At 42.2% G+C, this 19,236-nt stretch overlaps 1 protein-coding gene across 4 annotated transcripts in view; it reads right to left on the bottom strand.

The window, feature by feature from the left end:
• CACHD1 (cache domain containing 1) overlaps positions 1-19,236 on the bottom strand; it is a 92,756-nt gene that overhangs the window by 19,557 nt on the left and 53,963 nt on the right. For all 4 annotated transcript variants that reach the window (XM_017805465.1, XM_017805466.1, XM_017805467.1 and 1 more), the window contains exons 5-13: positions 14,724-14,850; positions 12,424-12,568; positions 10,659-10,875; positions 6,906-7,055; positions 5,583-5,816; positions 4,005-4,154; positions 3,356-3,479; positions 2,733-2,850; positions 1,738-1,906 (exon numbers count right to left, since the gene is read on the bottom strand). In XM_017805465.1, the coding sequence (XP_017660954.1) occupies positions 1,738-1,906; positions 2,733-2,850; positions 3,356-3,479; positions 4,005-4,154; positions 5,583-5,816; positions 6,906-7,055; positions 10,659-10,875; positions 12,424-12,568; positions 14,724-14,850 (1,434 nt within the window). The remainder of the gene's footprint in view (positions 1-1,737; positions 1,907-2,732; positions 2,851-3,355; positions 3,480-4,004; positions 4,155-5,582; positions 5,817-6,905; positions 7,056-10,658; positions 10,876-12,423; positions 12,569-14,723; positions 14,851-19,236) is intronic.

The following is a 19,236-nucleotide window of genomic DNA, read 5'->3' as shown; positions in this document are numbered from 1 at the left end:
AGAAGAGGCAGCTCCCCAATAAAAGTGCAGCTGCCTGGAGTGATTTTCAGAACAAACTAGAAGGCAAACTTTCATTGCGCAAAATCTGCAAAACTAGGCAGCTTTTTCTTTTTAAAAGGAGAAATGGTCATGACAATGCAGGGCTGAAGGTTGAGAAGAAGGTCTTTTCTGAATATTTGACCCATGGAACCTGAATATTTGACCCATGGAACCCAAATTCCCTGTGAGGAACGGTATCTAAAGAAAAAATTTCAGTGCGGCCTGGGAAATGTTCTGCTTTTTAGTCACATTCCTCTAAAACATAGCCCCATCCAGCAGCCATGTGTGCTGCAGCCATCACTTACAAACTTCTGCTTTGCTCCTTCATCTGCTTCCCAGACCAAATATTCTGATGGGGTTGCATTTTGCTTGCATGAAGTTTTTCCACTTGACAGCTTAGTACTGCATTTTTTGGAGATTTTCCATTTATATCTTTCTGGATATAAGATAATCAAGACTAGGCACCACATTAAAGAAAAAGAAATCCCTGCATTTTAAACAAGTGGCAAAGCAATTTCCATAGGTTTGTCAAGTCCCTCCATAACTCCTCCAGTCTAATCTCAGTTATATTGCAGGGCCACAAATAGCTAAGGAAAGTCTCACAACTGTGCCACTAATCCACCAGGAGACCTTCAAACCCTGCTACAAACAAAAGCACTTAATTCAGAATTTCTTACAATACAGCACAGATTTTAGCAAACCTCCCAAGATTAATACCTAAATATTAAAGTTTGCAACTTAGGATGTTTATATAAAAACCCCCTCTATGTTCTTAATATAAATTCTGGTTTTTAATTTCTCTATCCTTCCCAGACATTAGAACTGCCATGGAGACCCTCCCTCTTTCCAGCAATGAAATGACTCAAGTAGAGCAGAACCACTTTAGCTTATCAAAAGCAGGAATGTTCCAGTAACCTGGGAATTTTTAAGCAGGTAAGGAGGGCCTGGAATCCATCACACCACTGAAGTTCTCATTTCCCCCAACAGGCTTAACTTCTGACTTCAATGGCATTAAATGCTTTTGGCAGTGAAAAACTTCAATAAATCCAAAGTCAAAAGAATGTCAGTCCCGCACAACAGGCCAGGGCTTCATCCTACTTATGTTACTTGTCAGTAAGGTGCTTTACAGCCAAGAGAAGGGGACTTAGTTTAAGCTTGGTGAGACATCTCTCACTGTCCCCACTCCAATTTCTGGGAACTCTGAGCAAAACTCACGGTGCATTTATCTCATACTCTGATGATCTGCCCCACTCATTCATCCATGTAAGTGCTCAGCATTGAGCAGGCAACTATGATCAAGGAAGAGCTATAAGAAGGTAACAGCTGATTGGACAGCCAGCCTTGGAAATAAAAGCCTCTCAAGAGGAGAGTATTTCCAGTGTTTTGTGAGAAGAGTTTTACTTTCTGCTGCCACACTCTGCAGAAACATGCATGTGTGATAAGACAAGAGGACACGGCCTCCATTTGTGCCAGGAGAGGGTCAGGTTGGACATCAGGAGGAATTTCTTCATGGAAAGGATGGTCAGGCACTGGAAGGGGCTGTCCAGGGAGGTGGTGGAGTCCCCATCCCTGGAGGTGTCCAAGGAATGACTGGGCGTGGCACTCAGTGATCGGGCACAGGTTGGACTTGATCTTGCAGGTGTTTTCCTAAATAATTCTGGGATTCTGAGGTGGTCAAGACCACTTGAAGAGCCTTACCTAGGGTGGCCAGCTGCTTGAAGTGCAGGCAGGCGTTGGGTTGGCCCAGCAGGTCCAGCCTGTGATAGAGCAGTTTGCTGCTGGGCACTGTGTTGAGGTTCTTCAGCTGCTTAACAGGGATTTCTGGCTGTATCACCACCACACACAGGATAAAGGACGTGTCCTGGACCTGGAAAACATGAGCAAGTCATCAAACAGAAACAAAATGTGGAGGATGTACAGAACTTGTATGTATTGGAGCCACTAAGTTGTACAAAACCCACTTTGCCATAGTTAACACACCAAATAAAAATACTGTAATCTTTTTTTTTTTTTCCCAGAAAACTAAATAAGACCTTCCTTTTGTTGCTCAATGAATAATTTGTAACACTGTTTTATGGATATTTTTTGAAGTATCATTAACAGAAGAGAGACTGCAGGTTCACAGTGGATAAACACACACTGTCCCTTTATGGACAGTACAGACAAATGAACTCCCAAAAGTAAGATTTTATCCTTTCCACTCCATGTGTTGCATGTGCCACATGTTTTACTGGTTTGTATATTTTAAGGACCCTACGACAACCAGACTAGCAAAGCCTGGAGTGTTCCAGCTGCTCTGCAAAGGGTGTTTGATATTAAATGCAGCATTACAATATTAGAAAATTAGGTCCAGATACCCTCCTGTGTGAATTTCTGTTAAACAATGACAGATTTAATCTCTTAAAACTGCTCAGCCTAATCTTTTAGGTTGGATTTAACTTAATGCTGTGAAATGATCCACAAGTACTCTCTTGAGTTTGTTGGCACAAAGAAACAGCCAATTATTTCTGGCATCAGTGAAATTCACCTGGATTATATTTAACCTTAAGATTCCATTTTAATCCCAAGGTCAAGATTAGTGTTCAGATATGTTCCAAGCTGAAGAAAGGAAGGCTAGGAGCTCTCCTAAAGCTCTTACAACTGGTAATAGAGCTATAAACTGACTCTGTGCCATCCTAGTTTTTTTCCCTTACCATTTTCCAGGCATAGCTGACATTATAGGCTTCTTTTCCAATCTCTCTCAGCTTGTTGACATGCCAAGACAGTGAGGAGTTCACAGGAACTGTGATGATCTGGCTGCCCAGGGGAATGCTGCAGTGGGAGATAAAACATTCAGCATTTTATTATTAAACACTGAGCAAAATTGTTACCACTTAAGGAAAACCCTTCAGCTGTATATTTATAAAAATATCATAAGAATTGAAGGAATTAACTGTTATTTGTCCTTGGTGAAGAAAAGTGTATGTGTGCTGAAAATGCACTCGTGTACCCCCACATTTTGAGCTCACACATACTCAGATCAGGCAAAGGATAAAGAAAAACCCAGATAAAACAGTGAAAAATCTTCCTGACATGGAAGGGAGAGATTAGAAGGAGTATCCCCCAGATCAGATGTGGGAATCACTGCCTACACACACCCAAAGATAAATGAAAAAGTTGGAGGAAAAACCAAACCAGAACTATTGGGGAACAAAAAAATTCCATCCAAGTATTCAGATACTGTAGGAAAAGGAACTCTGCCCTCCATTCTCTTAAAATTCCTCCAGCAATACTTCTGAGCACTGCTCATGTTTGGATTTGCATCCCAGTTCCTCACCTGAGGATGTTCTGGCGCACCAGCTCAAATTTGGGGATGTTCTCATAATGGATAATATCCGTGTGGAGAGGGGGCTCGGAGAGCAGGTAGGGCCTGGTCAGGGATGGGTGCATCAGAGTGTAGCCTAAAAAATAAAATACAAACCCAAATGTTGAATGCAGTAAAACAACTAAGCCCAGGATGGATATTTGTAGGGGGGAAAAAAAGAATATACAGTAACTACACAGAGGTTTTGCATTTAACAAACGTCAGTGGCCAAGCAATGTTATCATCAAAGAAGCTGCAAATGAAACACAGCTCAAAGAACTAAGCCATAAAATGAGGTTGGATGAGAGGAAATGAGTTGAACACACATATACACCAGTTCTTCCTCCTTCCCTGCACATACAGAAAAATTTGGATGTCACACATGTAGAAAATCTCATCAAGTGTTTCCGCATCAAACTCCAGGACAGACATTTCAAGTCGTGAAACCACCTAAAGTCTCCAGCAACTCTCAGGCAAAACTAACCAACAACATACAATTAATCTGTCAATAAGTATTATCATTCATTACTTATAGACTATTTGGAGACATGAGGATTCAGAGTTTCCTTTCAGTGGTTAATGACCTCAGTGGGACTAGAAGGGATTGTCTGAGCCAAATTACCTTTATTATCAATGAGGAATGTGTAGGAACCCAAGGAGTCTTGGTAATAGGTGACGTCTTCCAAGATATAGGCAAGATTAACATCCACTCCAACAATCCCCAGCAGCAGGTTCCCAAAGTAACACGGTTTGCTGACAGTCATTATCAAGCCTTGGAATGACAGAAACAACATAAAACCATCAGCAATATTATCTAGTTAATTATTTTTAGAGGGAACAGAGCAGGGACTTCAAAATTTCCAAATGTTACACAATTAAATTTGATGTGGTATTCCTTGCTGGAATATGGACAGGGAAGCTCAGCAGGTTGTCTGTCATGTCTGGCTGTTGATAACCACTCTCCTTAATTAGTTAATTTCTGTGTTTCTGATAGTGACCTAAAGTACATTTAATCAATTTATTAAAACACACACCACAATTAATGTTTGGGGGGCTTTGACAGCGGATTACAAGTGGATTCCTTACAGATAAGATGCATTTGCATGAAAAGCCAAGATGGCATTTTGTTCCTTTAACATCATTTAAAGTAATTTAAAAAATAGGGGGAGGAGGAAGGAAGAGAATTTGTGCTTGTAAAGCAACAATAGGAATGAATTATTGCTCATCTAATTGCATATTCAGAATATTAAACCTGCTCTGCTTAACTAAATTCCAGTATCACCATTGTACTGGGAATCATACCCATAATTACACAATGTTTTGGGATGTATCTCATGGCTGAGGTAAGAACTCTTTGCAATACCTTACTACTCTTCTTTTCTACACCACTGCTGTTTGGAAACTCAGCAACTCTTCCCTCAACCCAATATAAAATTCATTTGCATGTATAAGCTTTTAAGTTGGAAATCTTTGCAAGATGAACCTTCTCTGTTGCACCATTTCTAATCCTTGGGTTGCTCAAATTTTCAATTATGTTTGCATATGGCTTTGGGAGAGGGCAACAATACAGCTTAATAACTCAGGTTAGGAAATGCAGGAAGGAGCAGGAGTTCTGACTCAGAAGAATAGTCTTAAGTCTGTTTTGGGACTCAACAGAATCTAAACGCAGCAGCCCTTGAAAACTATTCAGCATAACCTCAACTAATCCTAAATACGAGACAAGACTAAGAATATACAAAGTTCTGAATGAAGAAATACTGAATTTGTTCAATTGTCAAAGCAATATAAAATCACTGATGGATTTCCAGACATCCCTGTGACGTCACATCTCTTCCCAGAGCACTGGAGCAGTGCTAGAGAAGGGTCGGGTGAGCTGCCCTAGAACTAGCAGGGATACACCCTAAAACTCTGACCTTCCACTGAGCTGCAGGAAGGGCACCAGTCCCAAAGGGAAAGGGATGGCAATTCAGCAGGGATTAGCTCAGGCAGTGGGACCCATGGCTGGGGGTGCGTACAGTCAAGGGAGCTCTGCCAGCACCATGGGAGGTCATAACTAGACCTTCTGCAGATGAAAATCCTACTGGAAAAAGGCTTGGAAACACACCTGAGCACATCACTTGGTGACACTATTTGGGAATATGTAAGCCAAGGGAAGCTGATCCCTTCTGTTTTTATACCCAAATCCAATGTCAGCACTCACCATCTCCCATTTCATCCGAGAAGGGCAGACTGAAAACGGCCTCGTCGATCATCCGGTTGGGGAGGTTGGTGTAGAACCTCCCAACTGTGGTCTCCAGATTGCTCAGCTGGTTCAGGACCATCATGCTGCCCTTGGTCACAGGAAGGGCTGTTCTGTCTGGCACCCCATATTTCACCGAGTTCTGCTCTGCCAGGTCCCTCAGAAAGGCCAGTTCCTTCAACCCTGTCACCCCCTCTGAAACACAGATGCAAGAAACAGAAGGAAGCAGACAAAAGAATTTCCATCAAGGCTTCTGTATCTTACTCCAAATAACTGTAAATAAAAGCAAAATTATACATCCTGTAGGACTGAAAATACTATATAATCACTATTTAAGTGATAAGGTAAAGTGCCTAAAGACTGGTTTTAGGAAGAGTAATTAGATAACACAAAATTAAATAAGATTGCCTCTCACGTGCTGTTGCACAGTGAAAAAATTTACCATGCTGTTCACATCCCCACTTTAAACAAAGATCTTTTAACAAAGACTTATGTGCCACATAAATCCACAGGACAGCTCTTTGTTCTCCACCGGTGGCTCGCCCACAGAAAGGACCAGGAGCGTCTCACCCACCCTTGGAGATAACAGGCTTTGTTCTTCAGCTTAAACATTAAAGTTTCACATTTTACACAAGTCCCAGGTTCAATTCCTGCACAAATCAAAGCCTTTTGCACGTAGGAGTCTCAAATGAGTATTTAAATTTACAATCAAATCATACATTAGCTTAAGCTTTAGTTTCCTTGGTTAGAGTCCATGTGCAAATATAACAAACAGCCTTTGTGCTGAAAATGCTTTCCTGGAAGAAGCACAGGATGCCAAACTACTGGGAATGTGATTTTCATACTTAACTTCACTCTTAAATTGGGTCCCAGGTTATTAAAGCATTTCAGATTATGTCTGATGTCACATTTATGCTCTCTGGCTAAGGACTTAAACAGAAGTCACAAGTATTTCCGTTCTGCTGCACCAGGAACCAGGGCAGTGGCAGGAAGGTTTACAGTTGCAATAATTATCAAATTTAACTCAGTCTGGTTGCCACCAGACAATTCAGGCAACCATATTTTATATCCTGAGCAGCTGCACTGGGATACATAAGCATATAGTGGCACATATATATATATACCAAAGTAGGAACATCTGGATTCAGCCTCTAGATTCTAAGTGCCAAAATCCATAACAAACTGCTCCCAATAAGGCCTGGAATTACATTTGAATGAGCTTCATAAACAAGCTGTGCAAGGACAGGGAATGTTCATCCACTGGAAATCACAACCATTTCTCACCATTCATAAGAGCATAAGTAAGAATCATGACTGAGTTATTGAGGAAACTGTTCTCTTCATTGATGACACGTAGAGTAGCTTTTTTATCATCTTCAGAGGAGTCTTTTGATGTAATCCCAGCTGAGAGATAAATGATGACCATGTCAGTATCTAAAAGAGAATCACAGAAACAGCAGAAAGTGCATTAGGTTTTTAACTCAGGCAAGACATGTGCTAAGAGCCCTTAATCTGCTCCCAGCCACACACTGCCAACAGCTTCATGTGTGAGAGTCACAGCGATCTACAGTGGATAAACACCCAGCAGCCTTATGAATTACAGCATTAATTATTCAACTTTCATTCTTAGCACTTACCAAACATCTGTTTGGTTTGGTGCCTTCCAGCCACCCAGGAGCACTGGGGTTTGTTTCTCCTGAGCAGACCCCACAGGCACCTTCTGGCTTAGAGTCATAGAATGGTTTGGGTTGGGAGGGGCCTTAAAGATCATCCAGTTCCATCCCCTGCCATGGACAGGGACACCTTTCACTAGACCAGGTTGCTCCAAGCCCTGTCCAACCTGGCCTTGGACACTTTCAGGGGTGGAGCAGCCACAGCTTCTCTGGGCAACCGGTGCCGGGGCCTCACCACCCTCACAGGGGAAGAATTTTTTCCCAAAATCCCATCTAACCCTGTCCTCTGGCAGTGGAAAGTCATTCCCCTTTGTCCTGTCCCTCCAGGCCCTTGTCTAAAGTCCCTCTCCAGCTCTCCTGGAGCCCCTTTAGGCACTGGAAGGGGCTCTAAGGTGTCCCTGGAGCCTTCTCTTCTCCAGGCTGGACAGCCCGGCTGCCACCAGGCAGGAGCGTGCAAGTCCAGCTTCACAAAAGCAAAAAACCTGCAAGTTTCCTCTCCTGCCCCCTTTTCTCCTCCCACTCTGCAATCCTAAAGCCTGGAGCTGCTCACCCAGTGCCTTCCTATGGAGTAGGTTAGAGCGGAACACTTGGGAATGTGACCTGGCTCCTTGCACATGAACTGGAACATGTTTTTCAAGCTGAGGATGTTCTTGGCTAAAGTCCTGCCTCAGAGCCTTTGAACACGTCAATTCAAATCTCTGCTTACACCCCAACCTGTTTCATCACATACATCTCAGGATTAAAAGTGGTTTGTGCATATAATTAATGGTAGGGATCATGCACCACATGTAATCCAAAGCACTGGGTTAGTTGGTCATATCTCAACTTCGTTGTCTCATCTGGGTTTTTTGGTGGGTTTGCTGTGTTGGTTTTTAAATAGGTAAGAAAGCTTTGACTTGCGCATTTTGTCGTCATGATTTCAAAAGAATTTCAGCCAGAACTGGATTCTGATACAAACAAGAGGTGCCGTTAATTTGGGGGAATTTCTACCTTAATTTTTTAAGGGCTATAACTAGAGAAAAAAAGCAAAGCCAGGTATTAAAACAGCTTTGCCTGGAGTTTAAGGAAAATTGTTGCTGTGTTTCCTAGGCTACAACATAGATATTGGATCTGCAGTCAGGCATGATGCTGCAGTCTCAAAGCTCGGCTAGGAGGAGTAACATAAACCAGTCCTAAGTCTGCATTAGGGACCAGAGTCAACTGGGCATCTTATCATTCCATAGCTGATCATCTTGTGCTATTTGATACACTGCACTTCTGAGAGCTGGAAAAGGCCCTTATATTCAGAACACCATTACTGCATTTATCTATAGCATGTCATTGTATATTTTATATAAATATATATATTATATATAAAATGTAATTAAATATATATATATACGTACATATGCAACAGACACATCTCATTTACTTAGAGTTTTCAGGGAATGTTGGCACTCATGGCAGAGCATTTTCTCACACTTCGGGATGAGGGTTGGCTGAGCAGGACTGCAATGGGAACTGGAATAACGCAGGAAATCCAGACGTGTTCAACAGCACAATTCTCCCATCTCACACTAGTTGTTCCCTTCTAATTTTTCCAGTGTGAATTTGGGATTGAGGCTGTATCTCAACAGCTTCCCTGACACACCCACACATTGTTCTCTGGGAACAGGATGTTAGAAAATTAGCGGGCAAATGAATGATATTTTTTTTCTGGGTTTATTTTTCTTTTTTAAAAAAGATGTAAAGATTATTTACCAGAAAATGAGACATGTTTTATAAACATCCTCTTCTCAAACCTATTGTGCCTCACCCTAGGAATTCTGAAACGTGCTGTATGCGTATTAGGTCTACACAATCTTTCACATGTAGAGAAAACCTAAATCCAAATCATTTGCATTTAACTTTCTGTACTTGTGCCCCAGAATAATTGTTTGATATGTGTGTTTTCACATTAATGAAGAATATGCCAAAACCTTCTAATGATAATATATAAACAGTGACAAACATGGAATCATGGAATGGTTTGGGCTGGGAGAGACCTTAAAGTTCATGTTGTGCCGCTCCTTGCCATGGGCAGGGACACCTTCCACTAGACCAGGTTGCCCTGTCCAACCTGGCCTTGGACACTTCCAGGAGTGGGGCAACACTTTCAGGGATGGGGGATATGTAGGAGATATGTAGATATGTAGGAGGATGCTGCAAGACTCTACAGCTGATGCTCTTGGAATAACTCCTGCTGACTAAGGCATCCTATCCCAGCCAGCTTCGGATTATTTATTTTTTATTTGACAGAGTTGCTCCCCTTTCACCATTTTCCCAGAGGATGGTAAAATCCTACCCTTGCCAGCCCTACCCTTCAGCTAAAAGTAGTGCCCAGTGAGATAAAGGTCTCACTGTACCAATGGCCTGAAGTTCAGCATTTGGCTGAACTGTAGCAAAAACACTGCTTCACAAACAGAAAGAAAATCATATGGATTGGGAGCGCATTTCCTCATTCTTTCCAAAGCACTTTAATTCCTGGACTTTTCCTCTTTCTCCTGTTCTGTACAGCATCTGAGCTGGTGTCTCTGGGAAACTGAAGGAGCTGCACTCACTGGAGCAGGCACAACACCAGGCTGTGGGATCTAAACTGACTATCCCCGTGGAGATCTGGCTGCTTCCCCCACCCCACTGTGGCACTGCTAATGTTACTCAGCTCCAAGGAGCACAGAATTTGCCTTCCACAGCTTCCTGGCAAGCATATGTGGCACTCAGTTCCACATCCATCTTTTCCACATCTTTCACCACATCCCCATTACAAAAAACACACAGAAAAACCCCATCTTGGGAATGGGAAGGAGAAAGCTCATAATGAGTACGCAAAGTTCACGAGGGTATTCTGTGATGAAGGAAAATTTAGCCAGGACAAGTTGGTATTCCATAAAATAAACCCCATAGTTGGTATCCTCAAAAAAACCCCATTTCCCTGAGAAGAAAGAGCCACTTCCATAGGATTCCAGTTAAGCACATTGTCTATAGACATACATTCCAGCAATAATTAAATGAACCTGCAGAAGCAGGAAGTTTCCTTGAAGTGACCCCTGACCCCCCAAAATACACATTTGGGAAATAATTCAGCTGTCAGACAATTCAATCCTGCATTTCCATATTTCAGTTCAAAGGAAAAGCAAGTCAGCAAGTGGCACACATGAAAAGGGAATGGCCACATTCAGCTCATGCGGATTCCAGATCAAGGAAATGCCACTTAACAAAAACACGTGCTTCCCTCCCCTTTTTATTTTAATATTCAGCACACTACACTCCTTTGGCCTCAGTCAAAGTGAGAATGTGATATTTGCAAGCCTCAGAAATAATCAGGATTGCACAACAAGGAACTTACTTCCTTGGAGTTTTGTGCCATTGTTCGTGTTCCGAATCAACTGGAAAGCCTTCTGGAATCCCACAGCGTGCTGTGTGGAGCTGTCAGATGACTTTATACTGCTAACGAAGGTGGACATCTTCCTCTTTGTCTCACTGGTGGCAGGAGACAGGAATGTCTTATAGCACTGATCCAGGGAGCAGGTCCTGACTGTGTCTGCCACGGTCAACACGGAGATCTTGAAAGAGAAGAGACTCGATGGGATTACCTTCCTTTTAGGATTCTTAAAGCACTGATATAGAGAACACAATGATAAGCCAACTGAAGAGATTCCGTGGGTTTAAAACCCAATTGTTAGGAAATAAATGCTTGAGGCATAAATCCGTCAAATTTGAAAAGGATTAGACTTATGGTGGATTCAAGGAAAAGAGACTTTGCTCTTTGTTTCTCTGGCGAAGTCAGCTTGGCTCTGCTCCTACACAATAGTTAATACACTGTTCTGGGCAGGAGCCTGAGTGAGCCAGGGATAACTGAAAGGAAAACCAGCAGAAAGCTATTTTCAGGAAAGCCTGGAGTGCTTGGAGAAAAGTGGAGTGCATAGAGAAGATGAAAAAAAAAATAAACAGCCCCCTTAAGAACTTTTCACAGGCAAAGCATTTTGCTGTTTTAACATTTCAATCCAAGCAAGCCAACTCTGCCATCAGTTTTTATCCTGTAAATAATTTAAGGCATGTAGTGGTAACACTTGCATTAATATACATATAACACACCAGTCTTATTAATTCAGTGGAATAATTCATTATAAATTATGACTGATGCAAGACAGTCCCAGAATTAAGCATTAATTATATACCTGTGTAACAGGTTTCATAACCACTGAGCTACTGACCCAGTAATCTGTGTCTTAAGTGTATTGTCTGTATGAAGGCAAACACTTTTGACACTTAAGTGCTATTAATTCTGCTGAACCATAAGCATTATTTTACAATATTAAGTCCCTCAAAAAGCACACAAGTTACAAGTGGTTTTCCCATACTGTTAATGAGAAGACTTAAGGCCAAGATTATCATCACTTGTTCTTCAACTTGATTTGACTGAAACTCCCTTCCTACTCCAAAAAGAAAACCCAAGCAGAAAGAATGATCAAGGTCCCACCAGCAGAGAATTACTAAAAGTAAAACTAAACTGGAGACTTCTTGTGGTCCTACAGAAGCACCTGTTAGGCCCCTGGCTGTAATTTGTATTGAAAAAAAGTACAGGTGAAGTGACTTTTTCATTGCCAAGTGAGTATCTGTGGCAGAGCAAGAAATAAAATCCAGATTTCTTGGCCCTAATTATGTTTCAGCTCACCCCAGTATCAGAGCAGAATAAATAATTTCAATTTAAAAAAAAAAATACAGGTTCAGAGGTAAAATGAGTTGCTCAAAGCAATCTAGAACTTCACAAGTCATCAGGCTCAGAGCATGGTCCTCCTCACTGTATCACACCACTGACCGTTACCTAAAGTCTCTGCTGAGATGAAGGAGCCTTTAAAGATTACTCAGATACAAGATTTTGCTTTAGATCAGTGGCTTTTCACCTTTTTCCCACCCTGTGGATCCCCAAGTATTTCCCCTGCAGTAGACAGGTTTCCAGAGGTGAGCTCAAGTCTCCATCACCCATCAGAGGCAGACCACAGACACAAGGAGACCATGGACATAGAGTTAAAATCACCATTTTGGATGACAACCAAGAACTCGGAGCATGGCTGAAACCAAGGAAGATTCCTTGCCTGGAGAAGCCTCACCTTGTCATGTTCATCTATGGAGCTCAGGATGACCTGGGCAGCATCCTTGGCAATCTGGAGCTGTGTCTCTGTGACAGAGGCCCCGTGGTCCACGATGACAACGATGTGCTTGGACTGAGGGCGGACAGTCGAGACATAGACGGGCCTGAGGGAGAACACAATCCAAACCACTGTCATCAGACACCTTGTCATTTCCACTAAAGTGAAAACAGTCAAGAATTAAAAAAAAAACCCAAAGAACAATGAAGAAACAATGAATTAGAACAGGAATTTTTGCCTTTATGAAAACTTCTATGGGGAAACCAACTGAGAACATGAACACACAGAAATGGCCCTCACTCTCACCCTCCTTCTGATTTCTTCCTGATTTTTTAATCTAAATGAGGTCCATCTCCCTTTGTCACAGCAAGTGCTTTCAGCCAGGAATAAGCAATTTTGCTGAAGCAGCAGCAGTGTTTGGGATCACTGTTTGCAGCAGTTCACATCAAGTTTTGAATTAAGCTTTGACAAGGAAGAAAAGCCTCCTGATAAATCCCAGGTGCCAGGAACTTCACTCACACGTGAAAGTAAGTACAATAGTGGGTATCTGCTGGTTCCATGACAAGTAAAAACCTGTGCAACTGTGAGGAGTTCATTAGCCCAGGGTGTTTGGTTTGTTGTAACAAGGGAATGCCTCTGGCCAAGGAAGGGTTTTCTCCTGGTACCCTGGAATGACTCTTACATAGGTCATGCTCCACAGCCCCTTGGATCTGCCCAGTTTTACACCCCATGGCCAATGTGAGTTAACACTGGAGAGGGCTCTTGGTGCTGCCACGTGTCTGTGCTAACATCAAAACCCATGTTTTCAGGGAAGTGGTGCTCAGATCCAGTTCAGTACTGAGAGATGTGTGAAAGCGTTCGCAAGCTCTCATGCCAGGCTTCCAACCGGGAATAAATTAGGAAGATCCTCAGCATGGAGGAAGGATTCACAAAGAAAGATGAGCCTCTTTCCTCTTTAGTCCAGACTCAAAACTTGTTACAGTCAAGTGCAAGTTTGGGGATCTAAATTTTATTATATCAAAGGCAGCCACAGAAATCTTATTAGGAGGCAAGGAAATGCAAAAGACTTTAGACAAGGCACTGCTACAAACAAGTGGCACAAATCAGTTCTTAACTGTAAAACAGCCTGCAGCTCTACACTGTATTCATACCTAGAACTGAAACAGGGCCTTTGATCTTCAAAGCAGTGGAGCATTAACTAATTAATTCACCCCAACTACCCTCTGAAGTAAATATTACCAAAAAGATATCCCTTATTTAGCTATGGAAAAACTACAACCCACACTAAGTGACTTGGGTAAAATCACCAATGGTTTTAGTGTCCAAATTCTGACCAAGACTGGGGCACCCCCATTCTCACATCAAAGGATTGCACATTTCCAAGGCCACAGAAAACTTGATCAAGCTCAGACACTTTGAGCTTTGATGGCACATAAAAATACCATCTGTAAACATTTGACTGCTCGACCCTGACATGTAACCAAAATTCTCCTTAGTCTCTGTGCACTCCTGGTATGGAAATGTCCCTGGATGTCCTGATTCTTCCTCTGCACAGACTGACTAACTAGTACAATTGGCTAATGTGTGACCAGAGATACTAAAACCACCTCACCTTCTCAGAAGATTCCTGCCTTGAGCCTTTATCAGTCCCATGGTACTGATAGCAAAAACTAGGGAAAAATACTGCACCTCAACTGCTTTGCATCCTGTGTACAGAACAGAAGTATTCCCCCAAGCAGGAAAACCCTGACATCCTTTTTTTGACATTTTTTAGTAGAAAAAGGAAGTTTCCAATATTGCTGCTTCCCTGCTATCCATGATGTGCCACCTGAGCCTGGGGTGGAGACTGGAAAAATGCTCCTTTCCTGTCTCTCATCCTTCTACCCCCCTCCCCAAAGCGATGCACCTGCCAAATCAGCAGAATACATGTTTGCTACTTTATTATCAGGGGTCAAGTATGAGTCAAATATAAGTCAAATTTTCCCTACAGGCTGACCTACATTTTCCAAGTCACTGCTATTTACAGCTTATTTGATTTGGGAGAGGTGAGGAACCTGTATGTAATTTTATTTTACTTCAAAGCTTCTTAGAAGTGAAAACTTGTGCTTTAAAAAACAAACCTAAGAAAACCCAAGGGACTCCATTAGAAGTTACTCATGAATGTTGTCAACTTGGCAAAGCACAATGCTGGAATGAAATCAGTGCCTGAGGAATCCAGTTTGAGTGCTTTTCCCAGGAAATTGGAAGGAGACAGACCGTACCTGCTGCGGTGTTCGTAGTTGCCTTTGCACCGGAACTTGTGGGCTGGGAAAACAGTGAAAATCCCTTCTTCTGAGCTGAAATACTGCCATTTAATTCCTGGGTTAGACTTCAGGTTATCAGCAAGAACTGGAGATTGGAGAGGAAAAATGAAAAACTAAGTAGAGTGACAAAGGCAAAACTTGAAGGTATTGTTATTGTTATTCCTGGCCTCTCTTGTATGTGCTTGGAAAAGGATAATCAGGATCACAACGTGGAATAAAAGTTGCTCTACTTGAGGGCTGATAAAGCTTCACATCCAATTTGCAAACAGTTACAGGCTTTTGGAAACTAAACACTGGATTTGACAGATTTTGCTTAATATGTGATGACAGTTCCTGAATCTCTGGAGTTTAACTGTGTTCCAAGAAGGTCAGCACAAGGAAGGAAGAGATTAAGGCCATTATATATAATATGTGTAAATACCTACATCTACATGTAATGATAAATACATTGTCAATATAGTTTCCCTGAAAAAACCCCCACCCTAATGTTAAAAAAATCATGTGTTCTTTATACTGAAATAGCTCCAAAACATAACCCAACCTGTTGACATTATATATTCTGAGTTCTGTTTGAAAACGTCTACATGGACACTTAGCAAAAATGTTCCCAAGTGTGCAGTCAAGTAGAAACCAAGCTCAGAATACAACCACAGGGTGGAGATCTCAAACACTCCTATAGTTTATAGGCCACGTTCATTACCTTTAAAATGTGCTTTCTTATTAAAATAATCTCTGAGGAAGCACCAATCAACATAATCAATAAAAGCAATTTAAAAAATACATATTACTAATATGACAAAACTGACTGGATTAGTAAAAACACAAACCACCATCAAACCCAACAACAAAATAAGGCACCTACCCCAGGGCCAAGACCACGTGCACTAAGAACTTAAAAAGATAATAATTAATACACCAAATGAGGCCAACAGAGTGTTCAGATACTGTGAAAATCCCGAACACTTGCAGCCCAGATGGGGTCAGTCACATTTGAATCACTTGGGGCAGAGGTGGCAGAAAATTCCAGAATGGTTTGGGTTGGGAAGGACCATAAAAGACCATCTTGTTCCACTCCCCTGCCATTTTCAGGGAATAAATCCCATGGGCACTGGGATTTCTGCCTCATAATGCGATGGGAATGTCCCAGCTGCCACCTGGAGCATGGACCTTGTCTGCTCTCCCTGCCAGTCTGGAGACATGAAGGGATTGGTGTTCATCCCATGGGATCACCAGTGATACTAGGTTTGCTGAGTCCCTTAAAACAAAAGGAAAAACACATCCAGGAGAGAGGGAATGGGAAGTCATTAGCATAGGAGGCACAAACCCTCTCCCACCACGGCAGTAACAGGATTATATTCCACTCAGGGCAAAATACCATCTCTGCTTGCAGCAAAATGAAAATAAAGCCTAAATGTTTGAATTTTTTAGTTTTAAGCTAACAGTTAAAGTGGATCATCATCCCATCAGCTTCAAATGCATAAAAAAAACCATTTCCTTGCCACTTCTCTCATGTTCTTTGATTACAGAACTAGAGAACTGGCAGAGGGGGGCTCTGATTTCCAGCGCTTCACCTTTTGCTGAGCGTTCCCCTTGGGACTTAACACTGAAAATAGGCCAGTTTCATCTCCTGGATCTCTTGCATTATCAAATATGCCAATATTTGGGTTGGAAATGACTGCAGGGCACATTTTAAACCTTAGCCAGACACTCTACAACAAAATATCCACACTGAGTACAGTCTCAGTTCAACACCCCCAACAGTTTAGCACTTACTCAAGTTTCCTAGACTGGCTGTGGCCACGATGTTCTCACCACATTCAGCTCAGGGGAATTACCCTGGAAAAACCACTGTCTTGGGGTTTCCCCACTCCTCTTTGCCACAGTAATTTTGTATTCCCACAGTGCCTACAAGTCCCAGTGGAAGTCCTGGGCTGGGACTGTAGGGTTCTGTGCAAAAATGCAGCTTCACTTGAGCGTGGCTTTGAAGAATTTTGTGCCTTGATGGACCAAGGACTAGCAGAGATTCCTCTCCACATTCCCCCCCTAAAAGCACTCATCCTGTTTTCGTCTGAACTGCTGGTTCACAGGATGGCAATGCCTTGCAGGCAGGAGGGCCATGAGACTATAAACCATTTAAATACTCCTTTTTATGTCCAGCCACCAGGATTTCATAGTTCTAGGGGTGAAGTCTGGCAGTTGTTTTTGTATAAAGCGGCTGAATTTCTGGCATTTAAGTTTTTGTTATGAGTTACAGAACTTGAAAAATGTATTTTCGAATCTGACACGTGAACACTCAGTTAAAGCCTGGATGAAATAACTTGTCCAGTGGAATTTTACCAACAGTATTAAAATAAAGGAGTTTATAATTTAAGAGGTTTAGTTTTTTTTTTTAATCCTTGCTATATTAAAGATAAACTTGTCATTCCCACAAGGCCACAATCTGCATTATTTCCCCACGACAGTACCTGGATTTAAAAGTGTTCATTTTCCCCATAAAACAACTGGATTTGAAACTCAAACTCTTTATAGCCTCAGTGCCTCTCTCTGCTGTTCTACCTTTTCACACAGTTCTGCTCATATTTCCTTCACTGAGTATGTTAGTTCAGTAACACCCTCCCCAGAGACCACCAATTTTATCCTAACTCTGCTTGTTTTTTTTTTCTCTTTTTCCTATGACCACAGCAGATAAGCCATGGCTGAAAAACCTTTAGTTCTCATCTTAACTCAAAGAGTAATTTTATTTTTCATTTTCTGGTCAAGTTCATTTGTGCAAGTATGATAAGGTACCCACCTCCCTATTCTAATCCAAAGTACATCTTGGGCCCCCAACACAGGAAAGAGGTGGACACATTGGAACAAGTCCAGAGGAGGTCACAGAGATGCTCCAAGGGCTGGAGCCCCTCTGCTCTGGAGACAAGCTGGGAGAGCTGGGGGTGTTCACCTGGAGAAGGTTCCAGGGGGACCTTAGAGCCCCTTCCAGTGCCTAAAGGGGCTCCAGGAGAGCTGGAGAGGGACTTTGGACAAGGGCCTGCAGGGACAGGACAAGGGGGAATGGCTTCCCACTGCCAGAGGGCAGGCTTAGATGGGATATGGGGAAGGAATTCTTGGCTGTGAGGGTGGTGAGGCCCTGGCACAGGTTGCCCAGAGAAGCTGTGGCTGCCCCATCCCTGAAGTGTCCAAGGCCAGGTTGGACAGGGCTTGGAGCAACCTGGTCTAGTGGAAGGTGTCCCTGCCCATGGCAGGGTGTGGAATGAGATGAGTTTTAAGGTCCCTCCCAACCTAAACCTGTCTGGGATTCTGTGGTTATGACTTTGTGATTTTGTATTACTGAGCACATACGATCATTTTGCTTTTCTAAAGTGAAGCATCACCACTAAATAAAGACCCAGCCTTGACCTCACACCACCTGGAGGAACCCAAGAGTCCCAGCATTATAAACAGAAATCTTAGTGGAATTCCTCAGTTCTGGATACAGACTGCCCATAAGCTGGCATTGCCAAGTCACTCAGAAACCTCTGTCCCCTCCACTTCCAATGCAGCACTATCTGACCCCAAATCCTGCTGCAGACTGGAAAAGTTGGAAAGTATTAACGTGACAGCAGTTGAAAAGATCATTCTCTCTAATTATAAATATCTCACAAGGCGAAAAGGACTTTTAGGAAGAAAGCTCTGTGTGATAGAGTTTATAAAACTTCAAAGGGAATGCGATATGATAACACTTAGCACTTCTAGATACCACTTTACATCTTCAAAGCACAGTCAAATCATTAACTAATTAATCTTCAAAGAACAGCACAAACAGTCAGGGGAAAAAAAAAAGGGAACTACTGAACATAATTGCTCATTATAAAAGAGTTTCTTAGAGCCCTCCTCTTCAGCATTACATTTGATGAGCTGCTGACCCCACGGTTCTCATCCCACAAAAAACAGGAAAGTTTAATTGTCCGTTCTCCTCTGACAAGTATCTCCATTAAAAACCATCATCATGAAGATACTTCAGTGCTTCCCAGAAACAACAATTTATTGTACAAGTAAAGACATTCTCTAACTCTCCAGACCTACAAATCTCATCCAGGATTTTCCGAGTCAAACCTTATTCCAGCTCGTATGTTTTCACCAGGAATAAAAGCTCTGCAGCTCGAACACAATTAACATTCTGCTGATGGCATGAGCTAGGACAGAGCCCAGCTCAATTCTTAGGAGCTCTGAAGGGAAAAGTAGTAAAAAAACCTTTCATTTTAAGGAATGAGACCAGATTCCTTGATTAAAAGGGTTTGGAAGAGGGGTATTAACTCCTCTGCTCAAATACCTCCCAGCTATTTTAACTCACCCAAAATCAGTTTAAAGTACAGCAATATAAGGAACACGACCAAGGTTTTGCTTGTTCTGGAGTCAATGATCCCTGTGGATCCCTTCTATCTCTGGGTATTTTATGATTCTAAGATTTTAAATGATCAACACCTCAAATAAA

Source organism: Lepidothrix coronata, unplaced genomic scaffold (genome assembly GCF_001604755.1).
Source record: "Lepidothrix coronata isolate B3197 unplaced genomic scaffold, Lepidothrix_coronata-1.0 Scaffold12, whole genome shotgun sequence".
Classification (NCBI taxonomy): Eukaryota; Metazoa; Chordata; class Aves; order Passeriformes; family Pipridae; genus Lepidothrix; species Lepidothrix coronata.
This window is presented reverse-complemented; position numbering and strand designations above follow the sequence as displayed.